This window comes from Peromyscus leucopus, chromosome 8b, assembly GCF_004664715.2.
Source record: "Peromyscus leucopus breed LL Stock chromosome 8b, UCI_PerLeu_2.1, whole genome shotgun sequence".
Taxonomy (NCBI): Eukaryota; Metazoa; Chordata; class Mammalia; order Rodentia; family Cricetidae; genus Peromyscus; species Peromyscus leucopus.
In genome coordinates this window covers 43248498-43275088 of record NC_051086.1, presented here as the reverse complement: position 1 = coordinate 43275088, position 26591 = coordinate 43248498, and the positions used below count along the sequence as shown (strand labels likewise).

The 26591-nt window shown below is 55.4% G+C and overlaps 1 protein-coding gene across 1 annotated transcript in view; it reads right to left on the bottom strand.

Annotated features, from left to right (window-relative positions):
* Positions 1-26591, bottom strand: part of Myo15a (myosin XVA) — a 54214-nt gene that overhangs the window by 19569 nt on the left and 8054 nt on the right. The window contains 47 exon segments of the mRNA XM_028856522.2: positions 194-309; positions 535-713; positions 1064-1093; positions 1096-1137; positions 1227-1338; positions 1905-2046; positions 2878-2996; positions 3076-3191; positions 3514-3589; positions 4068-4127; positions 4317-4438; positions 5181-5253; positions 5381-5486; positions 5714-5846; positions 5933-6113; positions 6269-6346; positions 6453-6520; positions 6629-6665; positions 6667-6750; positions 7192-7286; positions 7384-7544; positions 7832-8023; positions 8220-8292; positions 8511-8674; positions 9899-10134; positions 11052-11147; positions 11592-11722; positions 11798-11879; positions 11991-12044; positions 12594-12678; positions 13087-13262; positions 13478-13595; positions 14155-14279; positions 14442-14487; positions 14607-14755; positions 16109-16186; positions 16740-16865; positions 17544-17675; positions 17989-18084; positions 18761-18884; positions 18976-19034; positions 19582-19695; positions 21869-22030; positions 22455-22568; positions 23322-23385; positions 23503-23606; positions 23844-23849. Coding sequence (XP_028712355.1) covers positions 194-309; positions 535-713; positions 1064-1093; positions 1096-1137; positions 1227-1338; positions 1905-2046; positions 2878-2996; positions 3076-3191; positions 3514-3589; positions 4068-4127; positions 4317-4438; positions 5181-5253; positions 5381-5486; positions 5714-5846; positions 5933-6113; positions 6269-6346; positions 6453-6520; positions 6629-6665; positions 6667-6750; positions 7192-7286; positions 7384-7544; positions 7832-8023; positions 8220-8292; positions 8511-8674; positions 9899-10134; positions 11052-11147; positions 11592-11722; positions 11798-11879; positions 11991-12044; positions 12594-12678; positions 13087-13262; positions 13478-13595; positions 14155-14279; positions 14442-14487; positions 14607-14755; positions 16109-16186; positions 16740-16865; positions 17544-17675; positions 17989-18084; positions 18761-18884; positions 18976-19034; positions 19582-19695; positions 21869-22030; positions 22455-22568; positions 23322-23385; positions 23503-23606; positions 23844-23849 — 5036 coding nt within the window.

Here is a 26591-nt window from a genome sequence, read left to right as displayed (position 1 = left end):
TCCTGCCTCCCAGGCTTTGGCTACATCTCTGCTCCTTTCAATAGTTCAACCATCAGGAAGGCACCCAGAGGCTGAGACTAAGGGGTTTCCGGATCCCCCCGCCGCAAGTGGGGCTGGGAGCCCTACAGCCTACAGCTCGAATGACTTCAAGGAAACACGGAGATGGGAAAGCGGAGGACGGGTCACTACCCACCGGGGATGCCTCCGAGGGTCTCGGAAATACTTCTGGGCAAATTCGAGCATTGTGCTCGGTGGGAGCGCCACGGCGTCCTCTCCGCTGTCAGCGGAACGCGCCCTGACTGGAGGACCCTGCAGGATAGGTGCAGTTGCCAAGGCCCATCGCCACCCCTACCTCGACCCTGCTGTGACAGCTGACCTCCCAGCCACACATCTGGATCCTTCAAGCCCGCCCCACTCACCACTTGCGATGACTCTGCTTCCAAACTAGGCCCCGCCCTCCAGGCCAGTCCCTTGCATGGGATTGGCTGCGCCCACGGCTGGCCCCGCCCCTGAAGTGTCTGCCCTGCCCCTCACCTCTCTCCGGCGCCCCACTTCGCGTGCGGCTGCTGCCGAGGCCACGGCGGCGGCCACGGCTGCAGCCCGGCCCCGGCCCGGCTCCGCCGGCAGCTGCAGGAAGTCTGGCGCGGCGGCGGGCTGCACGAGCTCTGAAGGAAAGCGGCCCACGCGTCCGTGGACCGCCCCGAACCGCCAGCCTAGGGACAAGTAGAGGAAAATGGGAAGGTCTTGTCTTGGGACAGAGTGGGTCCTTTGAGGAGGCTTGGGCGCCCCCTGGAGCCATTCCTAGTACTATTTTTGTCTTTGTTTTTTTTTGTGGTACTGGAGATGAATGCCAGGAGCAACCGGAAATACAGTGTAGGGCCTCTGGCATGGAGACACACCTCAGCCATATGTGTAGGCAAAAAGGTTGGGTGGAGGAGCTGCTGGCCGGCAATGTCGGGTCATCTTAGGAGACCAAGGGGGCACCAACAGACTCTTATGCGTCTGCAGCGAGTTTAGAACCCCTCTCTGGTGCTGCAGGTTTGGGCCATCCACAAACACCCACCAAAGTCAGGGCCTCTCCGCCGCAGCTCTCCAGGTACACCAATTTCTTGCGGACCACACAACCGGCGCTGTAGCCTGTGGAAGGAGCTTGCATCAGCATGCACCGGGGAAGCCATTTGCTCAGCTCCCTCTCTTGTGCACTTCCACCCAGCCATGGAGCTGACCCACTCTAGGTGGTTCCAGGCGCTGCAGGTGGATGATGTCACCCTTGTGGAAGGACAGCAGTTCCGGGTCCTCAGACAGGAAGTTCCTCACTGCCACCACGTAGTCAGAATCCTGGAAAACACCAGGAATAGAGAGAGCGCTGTGTACTACCTTCATTTCGGGGCTTCCAGCTACTGCTCCTTCCATTCTCTCGATCCATCAGAGAAGGCACATTCCCTAGGTGGCAGGGGGAAGGGATGGGTGTTTCCTAGATGGGCAGAGGGTAAGACGTTACACAGGATGGGAACCTGAGATTGCTGAGCATACTTGTGCCTTAGCCAATGATCCCTCCCTAAACCTTCCTCTGGATCCCCCTAGGCTGGGTGCTGGGCCTGGGACATGTCCTGCCAAAGTATAGGGGTAAATGAGAAGGAGGTTCTGAGGGCAAGTAATGCAGTCTTTAGGAGACAATTGCTTGCAGGAGGTACGTTCTTCTGCTGAGGGGCAGGTGTGAAGAAGAGGCTGGGGGCACAAAGGAGAAGAGGCAGGGCAAGGGGAAGACACCACTCATTGGCATAGAGGTTGTGGGTGTGTTCTGTAGTGTGCACATGTACACAGTGTATTTACACTCTCTGGGCAGAAGGGCTGTGATGTATCTGTATTGGAGTGGCAGGCCACATCTGTGGAGGGATCCTAACCTTCTTCAGCTCCAGAATGAAGCTGTCTACTAGGGTCTTGACCTGATGAGCTCGGGCCGAGAAGAGGATGATCTTCTCATTGGTCAGGTTGAACTCTAGCATGTTCTGGGATGGCCTGGTCACAAATAGGATGTCTGCAAAGCTGGAGGGAGAGAAGGCGGTGTGAGGGCAGAGACCTTGTGGCCAAAGAGATGCCCTCCCACAGGCCTTTTCTGGTCCTGTGTCCCCTCTCTGACCCATCTGTGTATCTTAAAACCCTTTGTGCCATCATTCAGGGCCTCGGTTCAACCACAAAGCAAGACTTTGCCCACACCATATCCTTGTCTCATCAGTTGGCCCAGTTTTCTCCTTATGAGAGTTTCCACCCAGCCAGTGATAAGAGCTGTCTCCTGGGGCTGGAGAGATGGCTCAGCAGTTAAGAGCACTGGTTGTTCTTCCAGAGGTCTTGAGTTCAATTCCCAGCAACCACATGTTGGCTCACAACCATCTGTAATGAGATCTGGCGCCCTCTTCTGGCATGCAGGCAGAACACTGTACATAATAAATAAATCTTAAAAAAAAAAAAAAAAAAAAAAAAAAAAAAAAAAAAGAGCTGTCCCTGACCTCATGTTGAAATGGACAAAGGGACTCCAGTAGAGAGTCTGGGCACTCAGTAGGGTCTCAGCCAGAGCCATGTTCTCTCCCAGATGCCTGGGGACTTGGTTGATCTCAGCAGTTACCCCCTCTGTATAGTGAGCTCTGGAGACAGGGCTGGCATGTGGCTCCAGAGGCAGAGCAGGGTAGTGGGGTCCCGGCTCCACCACTTCCCACCCATGTGACCAGAGACCATCAGCTCCTCTCTCTGTGCCTCCCTTTCCAAATCTTTAACATGGACTTAAGTAAAAGGCTTGGCATAAGACAGCACACTGCGGAGATGTTGATGCCAGTCTGTGCCTGTGTCCAGACAGCCCCCTCCCACCTGCCTGCCAATCACCTGTATGCACACAGGACCCGAAGCTGTCTGCTGGCCTCTCTGCTGCCTTGGACCATCCTCAGGAGCTTGATGCCCGTGTGGGATACAGCCAGGATCTGCACGCCAGTGCCCACACTGCCCTAGGAAGGGTTAACCTGGTTGAGGCCTTCTGTCTCGGCTGCTCTGGGCAGGCAGGCAGAGGTGAACAGGGACTCTTACCATTGCCGGGAAGAGGCGGGAGAAGTAGACCTCCCAGCTGTCTCGGGCCATGCTGATCACAGCCCGCTTCACATTTTCTGTTACCAGAGGTCGCTGTGTGTCCAGCTGGTTCTGGGCTAAGGGAGGCCAGTTCTGGTCAAGACCCTCTTCCCCTCCTCTCCAGCTCACATCTCAGGGAGTTGGGGGTGAGAGGCTGGTACCAGCAATAAGCTGTCTGACCAATGTCTGTATGGGGAGCTAGAAGCCACAGATAGATGAAAGGGCCATATTGTGTGTTATGTGTTGCTGACCTCCAAACATGCAGCCTGGTCAGGCTGAATAAGGATGGGCATGTGTGGGAGGCAAGAGGGAGGGGTGTATCCTTAGACTTCTTCCAGGCAAGGGCTGGCCCCCAATCTGGTTGACTGCCCATCAGAGCCCTCCCCTTCCCCAAGGTACCAAACAGGGCCTTCATCTGCAGCCGCTCATCCTCAGATATGCGTAGGCAGGCCTCCGAGAGCGTGTCGTGAAGAATCTGCAGGAACAAGTGTGCCCCTGCTGGAAGCTGAGGTCTATGGCCTAGGTTCTCGGGGAGGGGTTCCAGTTCTGCCCCACTGGGGTCATTTGTAAACTGGGTTACTTCTGTTAACTGATCCTTCACATGGTCACCTCCCTAATCCTTTCTGCTTTTCCCAGGCCTTGGTTTCTGTATGAATCCGGTGAGACTGAGATTTGACCTCTAGGCCCTGCGAACTTAGAGTGACTGTTTTTCTTTGTTTGTTTGTTTTTTTGTTTGTTTTGTGTTTTTGGTCCAGGGCCTTGTATCAAAGCTCCTGACCCTCCTCCCCCCATCTTCTGGGTGCTGGGGTCACAGACATACTCCCCGACTGAACTGTGTGTGACTTATTAGATGGACGTGTCCATGGGAGTGGGGGAATCGGTAGGGCAGCTCTCAAACCCACGGACCCCAAAAGGAAAGAGCCTGCAGGTGAGAGGAAAGGAGAAGACCTCACCTGCCGGAACAGGAGGTCCAGCTGCACGGGGTGGCTGTAGCTGTCCTTAGGGTAAAATACCTGTGTGGGTAGGGCCATAGTGACCCATGGGTCACCCCCTCTTCTTAGTTGGACCCCGGCCCCAGATGCAGCCCCTGGCTGACTCCAACCCTGGCTCTAGCCCCACTCCCATCCTTCACGGTTCCCATGACCTAGCTTCCTGGATAACTCTGCCCATATCTAGCCCATCCTCTGGCCTGTTCCTGGCACCTCTTTGCGCAGGAAGATCCTCCAGGGGGCGTCCTGGTAGCCATAGAAGTTGGGGTTGACTAGGCGGTGCAGCTGTGTCTGCACAGGATCCTCTGGAGGCTCCAGTGACCTTGAAGGCTGCACTGTGGACGGCAGGGGCAGAAAGTATAAGGGGGGCGGGCGGGCTTCTTGGGACCCAGCAGGACCAGGGAAGGCCTTATGGTGCTTATAGTAACGGGATGTCATGAAAGTACAGCAGGATGATTCAGGAGGGATGGGCAAACATCTCTGAAGTGACAGTTTTTGAGCAGACACCTGATTGATGGGCAAGAAGGATCCAGGCACCCAAAGCCTGTGAGGGAGAGCATTCCTCTTGGAGGAGACAGCACATGCAAAGGTCTTGAGGCCGGAGCAGGTGTGGTGTCTAAGTTATAGGAACTGAATGTGTCAAGGGGAAGGAAGGGAGAGGCTATGAGACCCCGCAGATAGATCACACAGGATGGTCAAGGTCACAGTGAAGAGTTCGGGGCTCATTATAGGAGCTTTTGTCAGAGACATGATGGGAGCTAACTCATATTTAGGCTCACTGCCTGACTAGGGCTTCAGCTGTGTGGCCTTCGGAAGCCACTTAATGTCTTTGTGTCTGTGTTTCCCCGCCTTTAACGGGTATGAACAAATAGCATTGTTTTGATGAGCGTCAGTAGGCTTCAATGAAGCCAAGGTGGGGCTGGCCTGAGACCAGTGATTTAAGGGGTGATGCTGTAATGACACCAGTGTCCACACAGTGTGCACACTTTGACTCAGCTCCCCCAAACACCCCTGTGCTCGCTCCCAGGCTCACGTACTCACTAGGACACTTGCACGTCCCACCCTGGAGATCCTCACCTGGAGCGGGCCCCATGCATGGCCTTGGGGCACTGGTCACCGGCCTCACCAGGGCCACAGCCTCTCTGGACACCTGTCCCACCACAAACAGAGCACTCAGGGGGCAGTAAGCAGACCGTGGGGGGGGCATAGGGCCATGCTGAGAGGGTAACTGGCTTCTGTGGCCTCTGTCCCTCTGGGGTACCCAACCCACTCCTCACCTGAGTGCCAGGCACTACTGCCATGTGAGTCTTCTGTCCCTTCAGGATCATTAGGGCTTCCTCATGGGGGTCAGGTGGCCTCCTGAACACCTTCCCACCATCCGTCCTGGCAGTTGACCCATGGCAGGTTGGACACTAGGTATCCCCTTACCCATAATCCCCAAGATGGGGACCCTCCCACACGCCATTACAAGCACGCACCAGAGAGGAGTGGGCTGTCTGGCACAGTGGAGACTGTGGCAGCCCGAGCCTCCCATTGCTCAGGGGCCCATCTTGAATGGCGATGAACCCAGTAGAGAGCAAGGTGAGCTGAGGGCTGGTGTCTGGACCCACCTGCGGGCCTCCGGGCGCCCTGCCCAGGGCGGCTGCTTGCACTGTTTGATGATGCTTCGGATCTGCTGCGTGGGTTGTGGGAAGTGCTCTGAATTGAGTGTGGAATACCGAACCAGCTCTGGGGAGGCTGAAACTGGGAGGGCAGGTGGCCAGGTAAGGCCATGGGGCCCGGTTGCCCTGGCCCATCTGAGCAGCCTCAGGACTCGGATGGACACTCACTGGATTCTGGAGCAGTCCAATCCTGAGCTAGGATGGGGGCAGCCACGGGCTTGCTAGGGATCTTCGGGGACTTTGCCACTGAGGCGGGGGCCAACGGCTGTGGAGTGGGACGTACGAGCACGGGCTTGGCGGGGGGACCAGTGCCTACGGTCTTCGGCCGTGCCTCTGGAGCTAGTGGTCTCTGTGGAAGGAAGTGGCCATCTAAGGACATGCCAGCTTACTCCCAGGCACCCCATCTCCACCCAAAGTGGACTACAGGAGCCCTGGCCTCAGAGAGGCACAGTAAAGCCCTGGGGTAGCACAGTATTCCTGTGTGCCCTGGGCCGCTCTGCTCACCTCTGGGGGCTGGGGTCTTGAGGTTGCACTCGGGGGCTGCTGCTGGAGTGCCAAAGCCTGTAGGGTCATCTCCCGGGCCTGGGGATAGGTGACCAAGTGACCTGTACACACGCACACGCACACGCACGCACGCACGCACGCACGCACGCACGCTCTTCGTGCCCTGCCCCCTGCCCCAACTCACCAGTAGCACAGCCTGCCTGTGGATGAACGCTTGCTGCAGAGCCAATGTGGAGGCATCCAGGCCTGGGACTGGGGAACCAAGCAGAAGGCGCAGGTGGGCACAGATGTCAGGGAAGCAGGAGCTCCCCCTAGGCACCACCCGCCCCTAGCCCGGAAGCATATTGAGGAAGCACTGACTGGGTTTGACCTTGGGGTCTAGGGGTCTCCGGGGCGTGATCCTCAGAGGCGCTGCTGCCACTTCCAGCTGGCTGGCCCCCACCTTTCATGCGGTAGGCGATGGCTGTCGGCTTCTCCAGGTCCTGGGGCAGCAGTGGCCGCCTCACTGCTGTGATCCCCAGGATCCAAGGCAACAGGCACCTGACACCAGCCCAAGCTCCCAACCCCCCCCTCCACAAGGAATGAACTGTGGGAGCCAGTGTCTGTGCTGGGGTTTCCTAGGGCAAGGAAGTCTCGTGAGATTTGGAAACAGGTGATTCAGAGATCCATCCTATGAGGATGACTACTGCCAGATGTGACAGCTAGGGTCCTGACATTTAGCTGTGGGTCCTTCCAGGGCAGCCAGGGGCATCTCTAGCTGCCAGGTAACCCCAAGGTTTCCCTGCCCCCAGCACAGACCCAGGCTAGATCCCGTGCCCCAGGGCTCTGTCTGTGTAAGGCTCAGATGTCACCGTGAGACATGGGATATGTCTCTGGTATACACACTGAGCCTGCCCCCTGCAGACATCTCGCTACATCCCTACCGCATCCCCACAGGCCAGCACAGGGTCGAAGAGGCTGTCCAAGTAGCCATCCAGCTCCCTAGGGGGCACCGTGGGCTCTCTGGTGCTGTCCACAGCTGGCGAGGGAACAAAAGGGCCAAGTTTATTTCTCCTGGGGGTCTCCACACCCTCTGGGTTCCTTCCCCTCTCATGCAATAGCCATTGCTGGTTGACCTTGGCGAGGTGCTGTCCATCTCTGGGCCTCAGTTTCCCCATTTGTACCGTCCTCATTGTGGCTGCAGTACCCATCAAAGTCAGGCATTTTGGGCACATGGTCCTGGGGCTGAGGCCTTGGGGGTGTGTCCTCATCTGAATCCCAGCAGTTCCCAAACACCCTGTGCATGAAAGGGGAGGCAAAGGACAGCTGACCCTCAAAGAGGTTCCCTGAAACTCTTGTGTGTCCTGGGTTGGGGGCTTCTCCAATTGAGGGGTAAAATTACTAGGCATGGTGGTGCACCCCTGCAGCTCCAGGCTCCCAAAGCCAAGCTAGGAGGATGGCTTGAGTCCAGGAGCTTGAGGTTTGATCAGCTCAAACGACCAAACATAAAACAACCCCACCCCCAGAACTCAGGCTTTCTCTACAGCTGGTGGGTAGAGTCAGCTCCCCAGGGTAGCTATGTACCCTCTGGCATCTCCTCTGCCAGCCAGAGGCCCTTCTGCACCCACAATGAAGTAGGATTTCTGTCGAGGAAAGTCCCTGAGCAGTTCCAGGTCTGACACCAGATCCAGCACATAGTCATGTCCAGCCAGCTCTGCCCACTGGACTCCATTCTTCATGGCCACTGTCCAGCCTCTCCAACCATCGGCCAGCCCCCTGGTCAGTGTGCAGAGGAATGGAAATAAAGGGTGAAACCTGTCAGGCGTTGCCTGGAGACCCTGGGGTATGAATCAGACCCAAGGCATGGTCAGAGTGGCCTTCTGGACCCTCCCCCTCCCCCTGGGATGGTGCCTCCTGCCCCTCCCTTTTTCCCAAGTCAGGGGGTGCTGGATGAGGCATTCTAGGAGCCAACCTGTGCTTTAGAATGTCTCCAGCAACTGCTTCTCCCGTACTCCAGGCATGCACCGGACAGGAGAACTGGTCACCTGGCACAGCCAGCAGCTGTACTCAGTCAGGGGCATCTCCAGGCCAGCCTCACTGGCTCCCACGCCCCCGGCCCACATCGGAACCCCCCCACTTCCCTGCACTGCCACTTTGGCAGGAGTCCCTCCCTGGCTTCAGAACCTTTAGTGGCTGCTGCTGACTCCAGCGTCTCTTCCTTCAGGAAGAGAAGAGAAGCAGCCCGAGGGATGAGCCTACATACCGTTGAAGCAGCTCACATCCAGAGCCATACTGGCCTTCTCCTGAAGGGCGATCCACTCGAGCTGTGTCGGGGGGAAGGTGCGGGCAGCCCCCGAGCCCAGAGCCTGCAGGAGGCGGTGCTGGCACACAGCCTGGAAGCCATTCTGCCCATAATCAGACACAAACCTGGGGGAGGAACAGGGAGCGGGGAGCCTGCTGTGTAGACTCAGGCTAGCCCTTAGCGCTAAGGTGAGGTGGAAAAGCCTCAGGCAAACCCACAAACGGGATAGGTTAGAGAGCACACTCACAGGCTCCCATAGCCTAAAGTGCTGAGGCTAGCCTAAAAATAAGTCCCAGGTTAGCCCAGAAGTATCCAGTCTAGCACAGAAGATCAAGGATGGAATCAAATGTCATTGTTCTGGTGTGGTGTATGACTGAGCATGAGCCAGAACGTGGGCCCTGGAAGGCTCTGTCCCCATCCCTTCACTCAGTAGTCTGGACCTGCTCTTAGCCTGGCCTCCTAGTTTTCATCTGTGTAAGAGATAGCTGTGGGGGTCCAACTCAGCTCAGGGCCAGAGAGCTGTTCCCATCAGCAGGTCCCCCTCATGCCCCTACCCATCCCTCCCTGAGAGGGACCAGGGTTGTGCTTTCAGGAAGGCCCCACACAGACGACAGTGGCCATACTCTGCTGCTAGAACCACCATAGCCACAGCACTGGCTGAGAAATGGCTGCCTTCTGCATGCCGGCCTGGAGAGGTTCCTCACAGTCTGGTGCTCATTGCTATCCTGGTGGGTGGATATCCTGCTACCATCCCCTCCCTTACAGGAGAGAAAAGAGAGGTACTGGCCCTGGGTCACGCGATAGGCGTGTGTACTATCTCTCATGAGCCCTGCACCTCACCAGCACCAGAGAAACATTGTCATCACGGCACTGCCCACGTGGCACTTGCCATACGCTCACCTCTGTTCTGCGTACGTAACGTATACTATAGAATAGTTGCTATCAGCGCCCCCATTTTATAGGGGACAAAACCAAGGTCTGGAGAGGTTAAGTGACTTGCCCAAAATCACAGAGTCGAACTTGGGATTTTAATCCAGATTGTCTGAGCCCAGATGTGCTCCTAACCCCTGTCTGCCCCACAACCTAAGAGATCTAAGAGCTAAGGACTCTTTTCTCAGTTCTCCACATCCCCGTTTTGCCCCACCCTGGGTTCTGCCAGTCTTCATCCATTGGGACACAATTCCTCCCCTCTGCAGTAAAGCCAGCCTTTCTTCTGGCTCTGGGCTCAGTAAAGCGATTGCAGCTCTGGCTGCGGCCGATGCCAGTCTTCTGGCAACACAGAGGCACCCACCGGCCTGACCTCCGAGCTCCTGCCTCCGGTCACCTATTGCCCCCTGGATTGCACTCACTTGAGGAGGAACTTGTCAAGGTGTGAGGAAGGTGCGAAGCCGCTTAGGCAGGCGGCCAGCAGCAACCAGCCACGCTTGGCATTGTAGGCATTGTGGTTGCGCCACACCTGGTTGGCCAGCTGGGCTAGGATCTCATCCCTCAGTTCTGGCTCCACCAGCCCCCGGTGCACGATGTAGTTCCCCAAGATCATCTCCTGGGTGCCATGCAGGTGGGGGTCTCCCATGAAACGCAGGATCTAGAGCACAGACAGACTCGTGTGGGCTTCTACCCACATTCTTGTCATGTCCTCCTGCCCACAAAAAGTCCCTCCAGCAGGGAAGTTAGTATCCAAAGTACACACTGAATTCCTCTCCTGCCCATGAACCTCCTGCGGCTCCCACTCATCACCAGCATCCTTTTGTACCCTTGGCCTCCAGCTGGCTCCACTTGGTCCAGAGGGTTCTCTAGCATTCGGACCCGACCACATCACTCCCAGGAAACACCTTCCAGGGCTCCCTAGCTCTCTGGTGAAATGGGACCTGGGGACCTGCAATCTAAGCCTCACGGGCCACTCTCCCTCTTCCCATCTTTCCTGTCCTGTTCTCCCAACAGGTAAACTTTCCTCATCTCCAAAGCCTCCTCCTCCAGGCTGCCTCGTGTGGCTTGCCTGGATGGCTCTGGAGCCTCATTTGTGTTCCCAGCCTCTGAACCTCCCTCTGCACATGTTGGTGGTCCTGGGTCAAAACAGGGACCTGTCCCTTCCACCCGGGGAGTCCTTAGGAGGGGCCAGAGAAACTCTGAGTCACTATTGCCAGGAGAATGACTGGGGAAAAGACTCTCAGAAGGAGGCCCAGATCTTTACACTGACATATAGCTTCCAAAAGAGATGTGGGACTCACGAGCTGGGCTTGAAGGCCAAGGAGGATGACCAGGGAATAAAGGGGAAGCTTGTAACCTCCTCTCATGTAAGGCTATGCACCTGACGCCCGGGGGCAAGGGCACTTGTGGCCTGGCATTGTGGTAGGGCTATGCACTTGATGCCCGGGGGCAAGGGCGCTTGTGGCCTGGCATTGTGGTAGGGCTATGCACTTGATGCCCGGGGGCAAGGGCGCTTGTGGCCTGGCATTGTGGTAGGGCTATGCACTTGAAGCTGGACTAGGGTAGATCCCATACTAGCTTAAAAACACTTATGGCTTCGGCATGGTGCTCCACAGGTAGCCGTGTGAGAGGCGTCTTCAGGGGCACTGTCAGCATCCCAAAGGAGGGTTCCTGGGGACACAAGGAGGGCATGGGAGGTGACATTGGGGATGACAGACATATCGGTGTCCACCCGTACCTCATGAGCAAGAGAGCAGGCGACCATGGGGTGGGCTCCCCACTCCAGTGCCTAGATGAAGAAGCTGAGGTCTGGTGAGGGCAGACTTTGGCCCACAGAGAGTAACTGGGGGGAGGCAGAGCAACGCGGCTGGGCCCTTCTTGGAGGACAGGACAGAGAGGCAGGTGCTGTGCCGCCTCCTCGTCAGGTTCTGATTAGTTCTAATTATCCTAGTCTGGTTGGTGAGCTATACTGCTGGAGTCTGAGAGGGTCTTACTTCTGTTAGGGCCCTAGGGCTCCCAGATGGGCTCATGTCCATACCACAAAAGCTTCCAGGGAGGCTGGGTCAGCTCTGAGTTTCAGTGCCCAGGGGCCAGGCTGCTTGGGCCAGCCCTTACCTTGAAGTGGCACCGGATGAACTTGGCCATGGGGTAGTTGTTGATGTCCAGGGGAAGGGTGACGCAGGGCTCCGTCTGGAGCCTAGGAGTCCGGACAATGGCTACTCGGGGCACACTGGACGGCTTGAGGCCTGCGGACGGTGGAAGCCTGTGGTGATCGCACCCTTCTCCCCAGCCCGTCCCCGCCGCCGTTAGAGATGACGCACCGGCTGCCGCCTGCAGGAGCCCCGCCACCTCCGCTGGCACCTCCAGGTGCCTCACTGGCACCACTTCACGCTTGCTGAGCTCCTGGCGGGGGGGGGGGGGGAGATAGAGGGCAAGAGGTGAAGGGACAGCCACCACACTTCGCCGGCTGGCCTCCCTCCCTGTGCCCTGCTGCGGCTTGAACCCTGCACCCACCTCCTGCTCACGCAGCCATGCCTCCTGTGCCTGGCGCCTCCGCTCTGCCCTCAGCTGCAGGAGAGCAAATGGTCAGGGCACAGGTGGCAGAAACCATGGCCAGGTCGCCTGGGCAGGCGCGAGCAGTAGGGAAGGGCCTGTGGCCTGGAGGCGCCTGGTGGCACTGATGGGGACCTCCGGCAAGGGAGGCAAAGGTGTAGCCAGAGATGGGAGGGGCTGCATTGGCAGGAACCCCAGGAAACTCTGTTTCACTGAAGGCCTTGCCTGCCTTCTGAGCTTTGGGAATGGAACGGCACTTATCACTGGCAGTTGGTTTATGTGACAGAGGACAAGACTGGCTGTGAGCTAAGTAGCAAATCACACTGAGGAGATTCAAGTCACCCAGTGCCAAGCACGCCTGCAGCTCACTATGACCCCAGTGCTGGCTACATCTCTTATACAGCATTATCTTCCACCCTTCTCCACGCCCCAAGGGACATGCCAGGAAACAGGCCCCAGAGGAGCTCCCGCCACCCAGCTCAGGAGGAGGCCATGGCAGGGGCGTGCACTGGGGGACGGGCTTCTCTTGGGCCAAGTGCTCCCCCAACCCAGGCAGGCCTGTACCTTGATATAGCGGCGGCGGTTCACGTAGGTGTGCACCAGGGAACGGAACTTCACCAGACTCTGCCTCATCTGCTGGTAGCGTTGCCTGAGGAAGTCAAAGATGAGGCCGTGGGGTGATAAAGGGTCAGAGATGCCTCTGCCCGTACTTCACTCTGGGATTCTTTGTCTCAAAGGAAAATGAGTTCAATATGGGACAGAGACGTAGTCAACTCCACACAGCAAATCCATTGGCAGGGCCTGGATTGATCCTCACAGTGGTCATGTACTACCCCACCCATCATGTGTTCGTCCCAGAGCCCCTGGTGGGCAGGTAACAGGGAAACCCTCTCAGCTGGATCCACAGTCAGAGAGCAGTGACTTGGAGAATCAGGTCATCCTTCCGGTGGAAGCCTCTTTCCGCTTGTATGCCTCCAGAGACAGGGACTGCTCTTTTTGAGCTTAGGCTCCTCTGAGACTGGAGGACCCCGGAGACTTCCCCTTCTGCGGGCCTCACCTGGCCAGGAAGCCACGGGCCCTGCTCTGCAACAGGATGATCTTCCGCCGCAGGGAGCGGAAGTGCCGCTGAATGAAGAAGCCTCGAAGGTAGCGCTGCAGGGTGAGGGCAGCCCGGTTCTGGACTCGCTCCCGCATGCTCTCCAGGAGCTGGTGCAGGTGCTCCTTGAGGAAGAGCTGGGGATGGGATGGAGGTAGCGATTAGATAACCCTAGTGAAGAGTCCACAAAAACATGGCCGCCTCCCGGAGCCTGGCTGGGAGTTTGTTCACCAGACATCGGGGAAGCCACCTGAGCAGAGCTGAGGTGAATTAGCATCCCAGGCTCAGGCATCTGGATGGCTCTGGGGTACCCCTTGGATTATCACTGAATGTGGGGGTCTCCGGAGCTCACCTTGCTAACCCCAACACGGTACATGTCTGGAGTGACTGTGCATAACCGGCTGAGCAATGACACACACATGTCCCCGTCCGCTGGCACACCGAGCTTGAGGGCCACCAGACAGCGGTACCTGGGGGGGACCAAACTCAGCCTGAGGGCCTGATGTTACCCCATCCCTGTGTCTGGGGGGTGTGGTCCAGTAGGTGGCTTGCTCACAGCACTCAAAACTAGTTCAAGGTGTCAAAACCATAAAACACTATTTCAGCAGAACAAAACCTTTGCTGACACCTGCTGGAGCTTGTCCTAATGGCTGTTAAAATCCCCCTAGATGGATTCAACACAGAAGCAAAAACTATGAAAACAAAGGTCCCTGCCACCAAGCCTGACAACCTGAGCTTTTCTCTGGTGAACTCATCTCTGCCACATGATGGAAAGAGAGTAACTGACTCCCAAAAATTGTCCTGTAACCTCCACACATGCTGACACAGTATTCACAGTATGTAGTCACCCAATAAGTGAATACATGTAATTAAAGAAAACACACAACACAACAAATATATTTCTCATGTTAACTCTAACGTGTTTTGTATAGTGTACAGCCTGAGCAACAGTACGTGACAGATCCTATGTTGCTTGGCTGTGGGGGCTTGGACTGGGGCCTGCAGCGGTGAATTACCCGATGGAAGTACCTGTCGATAAACACCTGGAAGGGGAGTCGCACTGGGAAGCCTTCCTTGCGGATGCGCACAGTCTCCAGAACCCCTGAATAGCGTAACTGCGCCATCATCACATCCGGCTCAAAGAGACCTGGTTCCTGGAAGGATGCCCAGAGAGGACATCGGCATACCATCCATTCGGGTACAAGGGCAGGGGTGAGTAGTCCCACGGCGGGCAGGTAGGGGTGCAGAGAGGCCAAGCAAGCCACTTGCCCAGTGTCACACTTCACAGGAGGATTTGACTTTCCCGGGGGCCTCACCTTCTTATGGTTGGGTTTCAGGCAGCGCACGAACAAGGGGTTACACCTGGGCGGAGGTGGGAGAGGTTGTGTGAGATCTCAGAGAGAGAGGGTGAGCGCTCATCCACTGAGGGCCGTGGGATAAGGGGGGCGGGGCTGGGTGCTCGGCTCTCCCACCCCACCCACCTCTCCATTTTCTCCACCAGATCCAGGAGTGACTGCTGAAACTTGGCTGCCACAGTGTGAGCCTTGTAGAGTCGGGTAATGGAGCTGCTCTTGCCCAGTCGTGGCGGGGCAGTCTGCGCAGCATGGCTAGAGAAGAGGTGTGCCACCACCTGGAGGGGCCAAGGGATTGGAAGCCAGTGACAGACAGGACAGACAGACAGAAGCGGCAGGTTGAGGGCGGAGCCGGGACGCAAACATAGGCGTCTAGTCCCTGGACTGAAAGGCTCTGAAAAACAACTTGGCTCCAGATGTCCCTGCCATCCTGGCTTGCATATGGGCTCAGCACCTCCCAGAGGACCCAGCCCACAGCATGGCGGCTTTTCCCTTTCTTCCCGGGGAATGCACACAGCACTGGCTCTGAACCTGGCCCTGGTCAGGAACTTTGGCCGGTTTGACAGAGGAGGAAGAGGAGGGCCCACAGGGGAGGGGATGCAATCAGTCCTCTGTCATAGGTCCACCTGCTGATGAACAGTGGGGCTGGCCTTCCAAGGAACCCAAACTTGGCCCCTATGCACTCCCCAGAGGGTCAGGCTTCAAACATAAAGGAAGAATCCAGAACTTAAGTCTCAGTGGTAAGCTGGTTAACACCGAACCAGGACAGAAGGGTCTCAGGAGGGACTGCGGTGGGGCCCATGGCAGGTGGCTGAGGCAGGGGTGAGTTAAGGAGCAAAACCAGGCCAGGGGGCTCCCCTTTCTTGGACTGGGGAGAGCCAGGGGTAGAGCTAGTAAGGCTGGATCAGGTAAGGAGCAACAGGTGCTGCCAGGAATGTGGGCAAGGCCACCAGGGCAGGGCAGGTGTGCAGCCAGCAGGGCAGGTGTGAGGGCAGCAGGGCAGGGCAGGTGTGAGGCCAGCAGGGCAGGGCAGGTGTGAGGCCAGCAGGGCAGGTGTGAGGGCAGCAGGGCAGGGCAGGTGTGAGGCCAGCAGGGCAGGTGTGAGGCCAGCAGGGCAGGTGTGAGGCCAGCAGGGCAGGTGTGAGGCCAGCAGGGCAGGTGTGAGGCCAGCAGGGCAGGTGTGAGGCCAGCAGGGCAGGTGTGAGGCCAGCAGGGTAGGTGTGAGGCCAGCAGGGCAGGTGTGAGGGCAGCCAGCAGGGCAGGTGTGAGGGCAGCAGGGCAGGGCAGGTGTGAGGCCACCAGGGCAGGTGTGAGGCGCAGCAGGGCAGGGCAGGTGTGAGGCCAGCAGGGCAGCAGGGCAGGTGTGAGGCAGCAGGCAGGTGTGAGGCCAGCAGGCAGGGCAGGTGTGAGGCCAGCAGGGCAGGTGTGAGGCCAGCAGGGCAGGTGTGAGGCAGCAGGGCAGGGCAGGTGTGAGGCCAGCAGGGCAGGGCAGGTGTGAGGCCAGCAGGGTAGGTGTGAGGCCAGCAGGGCAGGTGTGAGACAGGGCAGGTGTGAGGCCAGCAGGGCAGGTGTGAGACAGGGCAGGTGTGAGGCCAGCAGGGCAGGGCAGGTGCGAGGCCAGGCTGCCTTACCCTCGTGCGGCTGTGCACAAACAAGTCCAGCACGTCTTGACGCACTTGGTCATGGTTTTTGTCCAGGAACTTGTGCACCTGAAAAAGGAGACTGGCAGGTCTGCGGCTGGCCCCACTCACCCACTCCTGTATGAAGCCAAGGTGCATCAAAGGCTCGTTCCCAGTCCTCTGCATTCCTTCATCTTCTACCAGACTTCTGTCTGCCTTCTGTCCTGGTCTTTCCTCATCTGCTCCACCCTGCTCACTCTTTCTGGGGTGTGGGTACTACCCAGACTGGGCCTCACTTCCTTCTACCCATTCTGCAGATGAGGAAAATAAGGTCCAAATGGAGACACAAGTGTGAATTTCTATGTTATGACTTGGATAATAAAGGCCACATGACACCATTATCTGTAACAGGCATTCTGTCAAATCTACCTCAAGTCTCATCTCTACCTCAGAAAACTGACATTATTAGCCCCATTTTTCAGACGAGGAAACAGGCTCAGAGAACTTAAGCCATTTCCCAAGGCCACACAGCCCAGGGGCGACAGTGCCAGAACTGGGATCATGGAGAGACCCACACTGCGATCCTCTCTCCAGCCTGCAGGACAGCACCTGAGTTCATGCTGCTGGCTGTCTCCACTCTCACCTGGTAGGTGACCTTGCCTGCATAGTGCTTGATGGTAAACTCTGGCAGTGGCATCTTGGGCTTAGAGTAGAGTGGGTTGGCGCCGTGGTGGTAATGGCATTTCTGCAGGAAGGTGTGGTCTGTGGCCTGCAGGGGAGGGAGGCAGGGGGATCTGGGCACCTGTTCCTGGCCCAGTGCCAAGTTCTCTAGCCCTGATCGCTCTGCTCCCCAGAAGGTGCGGGAGAAGAACAGCCCACAGTCACGGGAGGCTGACTGAGTCCTGGGAGCGAGGCCCACAGCTGTGGCTGAAGCAGCTGGTTTCCAGCTGCCTATACGCTCTCACCGACATCATACCCTGTGTTAATTAAGTCAGAGTATGTAGCCCCAACCCAGGTCACCTCACCTGGAACTTCCAACCTTAGTCACTCCAAATGACCATAGATCAGCAGTTCTCAACCTATGGGTCGCGACCCTTTGTGTGTGTGTGTGTGTGTGTGTGTGTGTGTGTGTGTGTGTGTGTGTGAAATGACCCTTTCACAAGAGTCGCCTAAGACCATCAGAAAACACAGATATTTACATTATGTTTCATAACAGTGGCAAAATTACAGTTATGAAGTAGCAACGGAAATAATTGTATGGTTGGGGGGTCACCACAACATGAGGAACTGTGTGTTACAGGGTCGCAGTATTGGGAAGGTTGAGGACCCCTGCTCTAGATGATGTCCTAACGCTACATTTCCTGCCCCAGGCCTGAGCACGGAGGGTGACCTCAGGCAGGGAGTCTACCAGACTGGGACTGGGACCACAGAAGCATCTGAGGTTCACCTGTGGGAAGCAGCACTGGTCATCCAGGATGCGCAGGATGCCATAGGGCTTCAGGGAGATGAGGTTGATGCAGGGCTGGTTGTCGGCAAAGGCGATCTCTCGCCAGTCCATTTGCTCTCGAATGTACTCCTCCTGTGAATAGCGTGGGTTCAGCCACCTCCACCCAGGATGACCTCTCTCTGCCTCCTGCCTTCTGTAACATGGAGCCAGCATCCTACCAGGGCAACACGGACCCTCAGGACCTCCCTTTCCCTCTCCCTGGGTCAGAAGAGCCTGAGAAAGGTCCCAAGAGAACTCCTCTCTAGGCTCAGCAACCCAGGACTTTCCCTCAAAGCACAGGCCTCATACATGCTGCTCCTGCTTCTCAGGCCTTTTTCTCCATGTTTCCTGGTACTCTTTGGAAGGCCCTTGACCAGCAAGGATGGACAAGCAGGAGGCTGCACACCTGTTCCTCCTGGAAGACAATCTTGTTGAACAGGTACTGAAGGTTCTCGTTGGCATAGTTGATGCAGAGTTGCTCAAAGCTGTTGAAGCTCAGGTCCTGCCGGGCAGATGGGAGGCTAGGTCTGGTTCTCCTTGGTCAACAACCCATTGGTCCCCATCATGGCCCTGTGTACCTTCTCCAGGCCCAAGCCCAGGCCACTCCCTGAATTTCATGACTGTAGTTTCAAAAAGTTGGACCCTGGCCCCAGACCCTGTAAGGCCCTCTGCACACCAGATGGGACCCATAGAAGAGCCAGAGGCTCAGGCCACCAGGCCTTCTGCCTGGGTTCCAGTCTTGGCTCTGCCACTTTCTGACTGTGTGTAAAAGGGGGATCTTGGCAATACCTGCCTTACATGGCTTTTGGATGGAGCGGCTTGATGAACATCGCTGCCCGGCCCACAATTGTGCCTTGTTAGTGTATGCTGTGGGTTTTGCTATGGAAGTTTTACTCAGCCTTTCCCACATTGTCCTCACAAAGTACAATAGTCTCCCCCACAACAACACTGGCTCCCCAAAACAAAGTCCTCCCATGCCTCTGACCTCTACAGATAGTGTTCCTTCACCTAGGGATGCTTCCTTCTTCTGGAAAGTTGTCTCTGACCCTTGACCAGCTCCCCAGTGCTAGCTACAGGTCAGAGCTGTGGTCACATAAGCCTGTTACACACTGTCCCCCGCCAGCCTCACCGAGTAGCTTCCTAAGGGTAAGGCCCAGTCTGGTCCCACTCAGCCCTACCTCAAAGCCATAGATGTCCAGGATGGCGATGGACAACGTATCATGTTTTGGAGACACCAGAGCGTTGACCCTGGTGATGAGCCAGCCAAACAGCAGTGCGTACAAGACCTTGGCGATGGCATCCCTGGAGCAGAGGCCGTGTTGGGCTGGGGGTGAGTGGGCTAGGCAGAGGCACCAGGGGTCTGGGAATTGGGCAAGGAGGGGCACAGCCTCACCTGGCATCTATGGCACTCTCCACAGTTAGGGGTGTGAAGATCTTCTCTCGAATGGTCTCCTGGGAAGAACGTGACCTTTGAGTGACAGCTGGCTGGCCAATGCCTCAGAAAGCCCCTGGAGGGCTGGGGGTTCAGGAGCATGGGAAAGGCACACTGGACAGATGGGCGATGGGTCTCAAGCTCACTGCTGGCCAAAGCAGGCCAGAATGCTTTCTCTGCACCTGGCCGCTCAAGCAGGGGAGGGGGTTGCTAGTGTAGTGGGGGAGACAGGCATAAGAAGACATCAGTCTGGGATCACCTGGAAGAGGAAGGACTGATTGATGCCTTAGAGGAAGCTCTGATCCAGCCAGGATTGGAGAAGGCTTCCTGGAGGTGAGCATGCCATGTGTGCCCGTGTCCACCCGCCCCACACCCCCTCCAGACACACTGGCAGGAGTGGAAGAATAAGAGAATCAAGGTTGGGAAAAGCCCATGAGGAGACCTGAAGTGAGGCTCCACCTCTCCAGATCTGACTGAGAGGTGACCTGAGAGGAGGCAGGGCAGGGAGAGGTAGCTGCGACCTCAGAGGAATAGGCCGTTATCAGGAGGCAGGACCCTCAGACTCACAGTCACTTTGAAGGTAATGGCCCTCTGCAGGCCCTCAGGGGAGACCTGAAGCAGCTCGGCCACAGCCTGGATCTCCCTGGCGCTCACCACAGAGGCCACCTCCTGGGCATCTGTCTATGGAAAACACCAGAGCAGTAAGCCCGAGCTAAACTGGTTGGGCTGAGTTTGGAGTTCTTATAAAAACAGAAACAAGCTAGAATGCCAGAGAAAGCCTGGAAAAGAAGTCGAGGAAGCTCTCTGAGGTAGGAGAAACAGACCACAGACATTAAAACAGCCTGCTGTGGGGTGTGGCTCAGGAGTAGAGTATTCGCCTAGCATGTGTGGGGTCCTAGGTTCCATCCTCAACACCAAAATAAGTATGCAAAACAAAACAGACGGGCTCCAGGTACAGTGTGTGCAGACAGACGGCGCACATTAGAAGATCGGGAACTGGGGAGGCAGGAGGATAAACCTGCGCACACGTGAGGACCTGAGTTCAGACCCCAGCCCTCAGGAAAAGCCAGGCCTGGTGCTGCTTATCTGTAACCCCAGCACTGAAGGGACAGATCGATGTCAGGGCTCAATGGCCAGTCAGTTGGAAACGGCAAGCTACAGGTTCAGTGAGAAACCCTGTCTCAAAACATAAGGTGGGGGCAGTAGAAGGTACTCCATGTTGACCCCTAGCCTCCATGACACAGGTGTGTACATGTGCTATTCAGTGTTGACCCCTAGTCTCCATGACACAGGTATGTACATGTGCTATTCAGTGTTGACCCCTAGCCTCCATGACACAGGTATGTACATGCGCACAGATGGGGAGACGCAGGTGAGAAAACTTGCTCCTCTTCCAGAGGACCTGAGTTGGGCTGCCAGCACCACATCAAGTAGCTCCCCACCATCTGTTACTGCCTCTGGGAGATACAATCCCCTCTCCTGGTCTCCTTGAGCACTTGCACACACATACAGACAGACAGTTTAAAAGACAGACTTCTTGGCACGGGCCAGCTAGAGAGGCACATGCCTACAGTACCAGAACTTGGAAGACTGAGGCAGGAGAACTATTAGCAAGACCTTGTTTTAAGCAAAACAAAACAAAAATCCAGACCTAACACAACAGAATGCTAAAGTCTAGAACCAGGCATAAATACATCTGGCAATTGTATACACAATAAGTACCTGGTTTTCAAATCAGGAAAAGGACAACTGCATAACCACCTGGATATTAAATGGATTCCTACCTCATACTTTACTACAATGGATTATTTTAAGACTTACTTGATTTTTAGTTGTGTGTGTGCACATGTAGGTGCAGATACCTACAGAGGCCAGAACAAAGGTATCATATCCCAGGGAGATGAAGATACAAGTTGGTGTGAACTGCCCGACACAGGTGCTGGGAACTAAATTCGGGTCCTTTACAAGCGTCACAAATGTTCCTAGCCACTTGAGCCACCTCTTGGGCACAATTTTAAAAAGATTTTTAAGTCCTGCATCGTGACGCAAGCCTTTAATCCCAGCACTCAGGAGGCAGAGGCAGGTGGATCTCTGAGTTCGAGGCCAGCCTGGTCTACAGAGTGAGTTCCAGGATAACCAGGGCTACACAGAGAAACCTTATCTCTAAAAAACAAACAAATATTTTGAAACATTTATTTATCTGTTTTGCTTTTATGTGTGGTGTACATGCCCTGCGTGCATGGAGGTCAGAGGACAATTTGCAGGGGTTAGTTCTTTCTTTCCACCATGTGAGCCCCAAAGTGCTTTTATTTATTTATTTTTTACTTTTTTGAGACTGAGTCTCATGAGGCCCAAGCTACCCTCAAGGTTAATGTGTAGCTGAGGATGAACGTAAACTTCTGGTCCTTCCTTCCTCCACCTAGCAGTGTGCGGCACCCACTTGATTTTATGGGGGGTGGGCAAGAATCAAATTCAGGACTTCTTGCATACTACACAAGCACTCTATCAAGAAGCATGTTCCATCCCCAGCCTAGAGAGAGAGGTCTGTCTCAAAATGACCCCCAAAAAAAATCTACAACGTATAAGAAAAGATTGATAAACTGCTTAAAGGTAATTTTGGAATAATCTACATAGCGATACCCCTAAAGAAAAATACCAAATTTATAGTAAACAAAATCAAAACATGAAGGATATGTTTTCTGTCATCTAAAAATAATCATCTGACTTTTCTAACATATATAAAGAATTCTCACATATCACAAGAAAAGAATATGCCCAAGCAGGAGAAGCCATGGGTAGCCAGGGAGGAAGCTCGAAGGCCTAGGTGTGGCCTTGCAGGTTGAGCACCTCTTACCTCATGTTTCTCAAAATAGACATTGCCCAGGTGTAAGATGGAGGCCAGGATGCGGAAGATACTGTCCTGGTCCTCGCTGGTGAAGCCCAGCACCTCCATAGCAGCCAGCAGACGACGGAAATCATCCGCATCACTCTTCCCAGCGATCTCACAGTTCCCACCCTGGTGTGGGGCAGGGGATGGGGTCAGTGTCCAGTTCTCAAGCTGAGGGCCCGTCATGTCCTGCTTTCCAGGAGGTTCTGAGGGGACCCAGGACAGCTCCACAGACTGTATGAGGAGGAACAGGAGCTTGTCCCCTAACCACAGCTAGCGTTAATGGAGGATGGGCTATAGGCCAGTACCAAGTCATGCATTCCTCCCCCACACCTCTATATAATGGTGCTATGTTGTCCCCATTTCCCAGAAAAGGAAACTGAGTTCCAGAGAGGGGGCAGGTAGTACCATCACCTTGGCTAGTTCTGTTCTGGGCTCTGAAGAGATGAAAGATCAGGTGGGCTCCTCTCTCTACTGAGGCCCGATGTTCCTGTCCTAACTACCAGGAGCTGTGGGGCTTTGGGTAGCTGGGTAGCCCTTTGCACATGCTCACCTGGTTCAGGTAGTAGTAGGTCTCAGCCTCCTGCAGGCTGAAGGCCTGCCGCAGTTGGGCTGGAAGGCCGGCCAGCAGCTCATAGAAAATATGATAATTTCTCTCATTTTTGGCCTGAAAGGGAGGCAAAGTGGGTGCATAAAAGAGTGAGCCCCCAGTCACTCAGCCAGGCTCAGCTATGCACATAAAAATGTCCATACACAGGGACCTGAGGTCGGCTGGCATCTCTGGGGTGAGATCTGAGAGCATCTTGGTATGATGGGGTGCTGGCCTTACTTTGTTGGAGAAAAACCCACCTGTTTTTCTCTTATGTAAACCAGACCCGTACACCTGGAGATGCATCTCTTTGGCCCAGATGTGCACACAAGCCTTCAGATGGTTCACTTGGCCCAATTGGCTGAGGTCTTCTTGAGCCCCAAGCCCCATGGGGTACCATGGGGACCGATCTCATAGAACCCATCTACTATCCTGAGACATTTAGTTACTTAAAGGGTAATGTGTTTCACAGATGAGAAGTGAAGCACTTAAGGATGGGGTTGTGATAGGGTATGAGGGACTGTGTAGAATAAGATGGCTTCCTTGAGTGAAGGCCATGGCAGCCTGACTTGGAGGAGGCAAAGGATTGGGCCACACATGCACCCTTATGTTCCTGGGGCAGGGAACAATCTGTTGATTTCTTGGTAGGGATGAGCCAACTAAGCTGTTGGGGTAGAAGAAGGGAGGTGGCAGATCACAGGCTCAGGTACACACACACACACACACACACACACACACACGTATACACATATTTGCTCACAATCCACTACCCCCAGCCCCGAGCTGGGCTCCAAGTGTTGGTACCACCACCCAGGCCTGTGGCCTGCCTACCTGGAACACGATCCTTGACTTCTCCAGCAGGTACTGAGAGGTTATGGCACCGGAGATCACACCCCTGGGGGAAAAACAGTCAGCTTTTGGGGACTGAGGTGGCTCACTTAACTTTGGATGCTGCTGTAGGCCACGGAGGGCTCTGCAAGGCCTCTGGGCATCTACCACGGGCCCTACTCACCCTTCTAGAAAGATTTCCACAAACTTCCCAAAGCGGCTCGAGTTGTCATTCCTGACGGTTTTGGCATTACCAAAGGCCTCCAGGAGAGGCGTTGCCTCCAGAATCTGGACCAAGAAGGAAAGGTTATGGGAGAGATGGTCACTGCGGTCAGGGCATGACTCAACATACCCAAACAGAGGCTTTCCCAGGGAACCCTCCCTTTGGAGGGGCAGCCTGAAGTGGACTTCTAGAATCCCAAGTCTCCTCTGTCCCTAGAAGCCCCACCCTCATGCTTAGCTCTAAGCCCCATGGTCCGGCCCTCTGACCATGCTATCCATGGTCCAAACATGCAACCTGCATACCTTTATCTTCAGGGGTGTTGGTGAAGCCGCAGCAGAAACAAGAGACAACAAAAGTGATTCACTACAAGACCGGGCACCTCTTCCTCCAGGAGGCCAGGAGCCTTGGTCTGTGGAGACACTGGTGAACCCTTTTAGGTCCCTGTTGCAAATCCTGTGAGCCTCCAAGACCCTAGGTCAAGGGGCTGCAGCGTGGCCTCAGGGTGTGGCGTGTAGCCCGCGTCTTGCATCAAGGCTCAGGGATGCCCCGTTCTTTCTGCCTCACACCCAACTCCCGCCACCCACCTTCCAGGTTCCTCTCTGACACTTCCTTGCCCTTACCTCTCCTGTTAGGCTCAGCACAGTCACCAAGGTGTTCTTTGGAACCCATGCCACCACTGTGGCACCTACCTTATCACAGCCCTGCTCTGACCTCCAAGCCCAGCCCTGTCTCCTTTCTTCCTGCCTCCCCTCCTCCAATCTGTCCCTCCCACTTCACCAGCCCCCCTACATCTAGATCCATCCCTGCCTCAGGACATCTGCACCCGCTGATCCTTGTGCCTGGCAGCACCTGCATGCTTCTCTCCTCTTTCAGGGAGCCTCCCAAGGCTTCTCTTCCTCAGGGTACTCAGTGCCTCAGCAAATCCATTTTCCTGGATATTATCTGTGTCCCTATAGAGAGTCAGCCCTGTGGATGAGCAGGTGTCTGTCTCCTTGCACATTTGAGTCTCATTCTCTGTACAGGGCCAATGGATGCATAACAGGCCCCCCCAAATTCTCTAAATGGGTAAAAACAATGAGTTTAGCATCTCATGAGCAGAGCCACCCAGGGTGATCATACTAACTGGGGCACCCACCTAAAAGTACCTACTGTGTGCCAGACACATTCTACCTTTTTTCCCCCTTAGTTCTAGGTATAGAACACAAGACTGTGTCACACATGCTAGGGAAATGCTCTACCACTGAGACATACCCACAGCCTTTGCTTTTCATTTTGAGACAAGATCTCACTATATAGTCCAGGCATGACCCAGCTATCTCAGCCTCCTCAGTACTTGGACAGTAGGTCTGTGCCCCCACGCCCTAATTTTGGTTCATGTACGTATCCTATCCATAGGTGCTAACATCACTGCTGTCTCAGAGACTCAGAAACTGGTTTGTAGAGAGGGGCTGCGGCATGCCCAGGGCCTCCAGGTCCAGAAGAGTGCGTCCCAAACAGTACCTGGTGAACATACACTTAGTATGCATAGGGCATTCTCTCTGGTTAAATCTTGTCTTCAGGGGCTGGAGAGATGATGGCTCTGAGATTAAGGGCACCAACTGCTCTTCCAAAGGATCTGGGTTCAATTCCCAGCACCCACATGTCAGTTCACAACTGTCTATAACTTCAGTTGCAGGGGACCCGACACCCCCACACAGACATTCATGCAGGTAAAACACTGATGGTCATAAAAAAAAATAAAGTTAAAAAAAAAAAGAAACAAATCATGTCTTCAGGAAGAAGTTTTGGGGAGAAGAAGGGGGCCCAGTTCCCACAGATGTGACTCCTGCTGTTCACATCTGCATTCAGTGGGGTGCCTGCAGAGCTCCCGATAGATAAAGAACAGCAGAAGCAGAGGGCAGGGTTGCCTGCGGCTGCTCAGTAGTAGTCAAGTGTAGTAGGGCGTTGTTCTATACGGTCCCTAAGTCCAGGAGTCCCTGGGAGATTCCAGGGGGTGTGCGGCACCTTCTCTGCTCCTGGTACTCAGCACAGGACATGGGACATGAAGCCAGAAAACCGTGGGCGGGGGGAGGGGGGTGTTCTCATGGCCTAGGGTATATAAACTTTGCAGGGAGGAGAAGGGCCCCTGTTGTGTGATTGGTCTAGTGAGGATACACGGCCAAAGCTACTCAATGAGATGGACCTTTTTCCTGAAATGAGGGAGGTACCACACCACCATTTTGCTGACCAGAGTGTATGGGGGTGGGTCAAGGCATGCCCAGTGGGTGAAGACCCTAGATCCAGCCATGCCTTAAACTACCCTAGACCTGACCTGTCCAATGCCCTCATGCTGTGTGCCTAGCCTAGAAGCTCTCAGACCCAGGATGTTACACATCCTCACTTGTCTTCTACACACCTCTTGCCATGGAAAGTAAATCCCTGCCCTGTCACCTCATCTGGGGACACCGGACAAGTCACTTGTCTTCCCAGACATCAGGTTCTCAATCTGCAAGTGATCCCAGACACCATTTCCAAGGGAGGCCACGAGGCTCCATGAGGGTGTTTGGAAGACACCGGCCCAAGGAGGAACCCATGGAGCCCACATCTCTCCCTGCCCACCTCATGGGCTCTCCTAGACATGTAGAAGAAACTGAAAACTGCCTAGAGCAGAGAGGGCATGAGTCAACCCCCAAGAGGTCCTGCCAAGATGGCCACCAATTGTAACATTATAGCCATTTGCCAGCTGGGAAGTTTGAGAGGCCATGGTTCTGGACACTGAGCCCTGGATTCCCATCACCTGAGTGGACACCTGATGGGCACCTCTTCTCAGCAGTTCCTCTTCATCCACGCTGCCTGTGGTCACTCTTGGTTTAGCCCTCTTCACACTGTGACTGGATAACACTGTGGCACGTCCCTGGCTGGCTTTGCCCTGCACCTGAATGCATCCTTGTACACCGAGTGCCACAGACACTGGTACCTGAGCCCCTGGCCTCTCTGATCCAGACTCCACATTGCCATTCTGATGTCCTGTGGGCACCCTAAACCTGCCTGCATCTCTGCACAAGATCTCT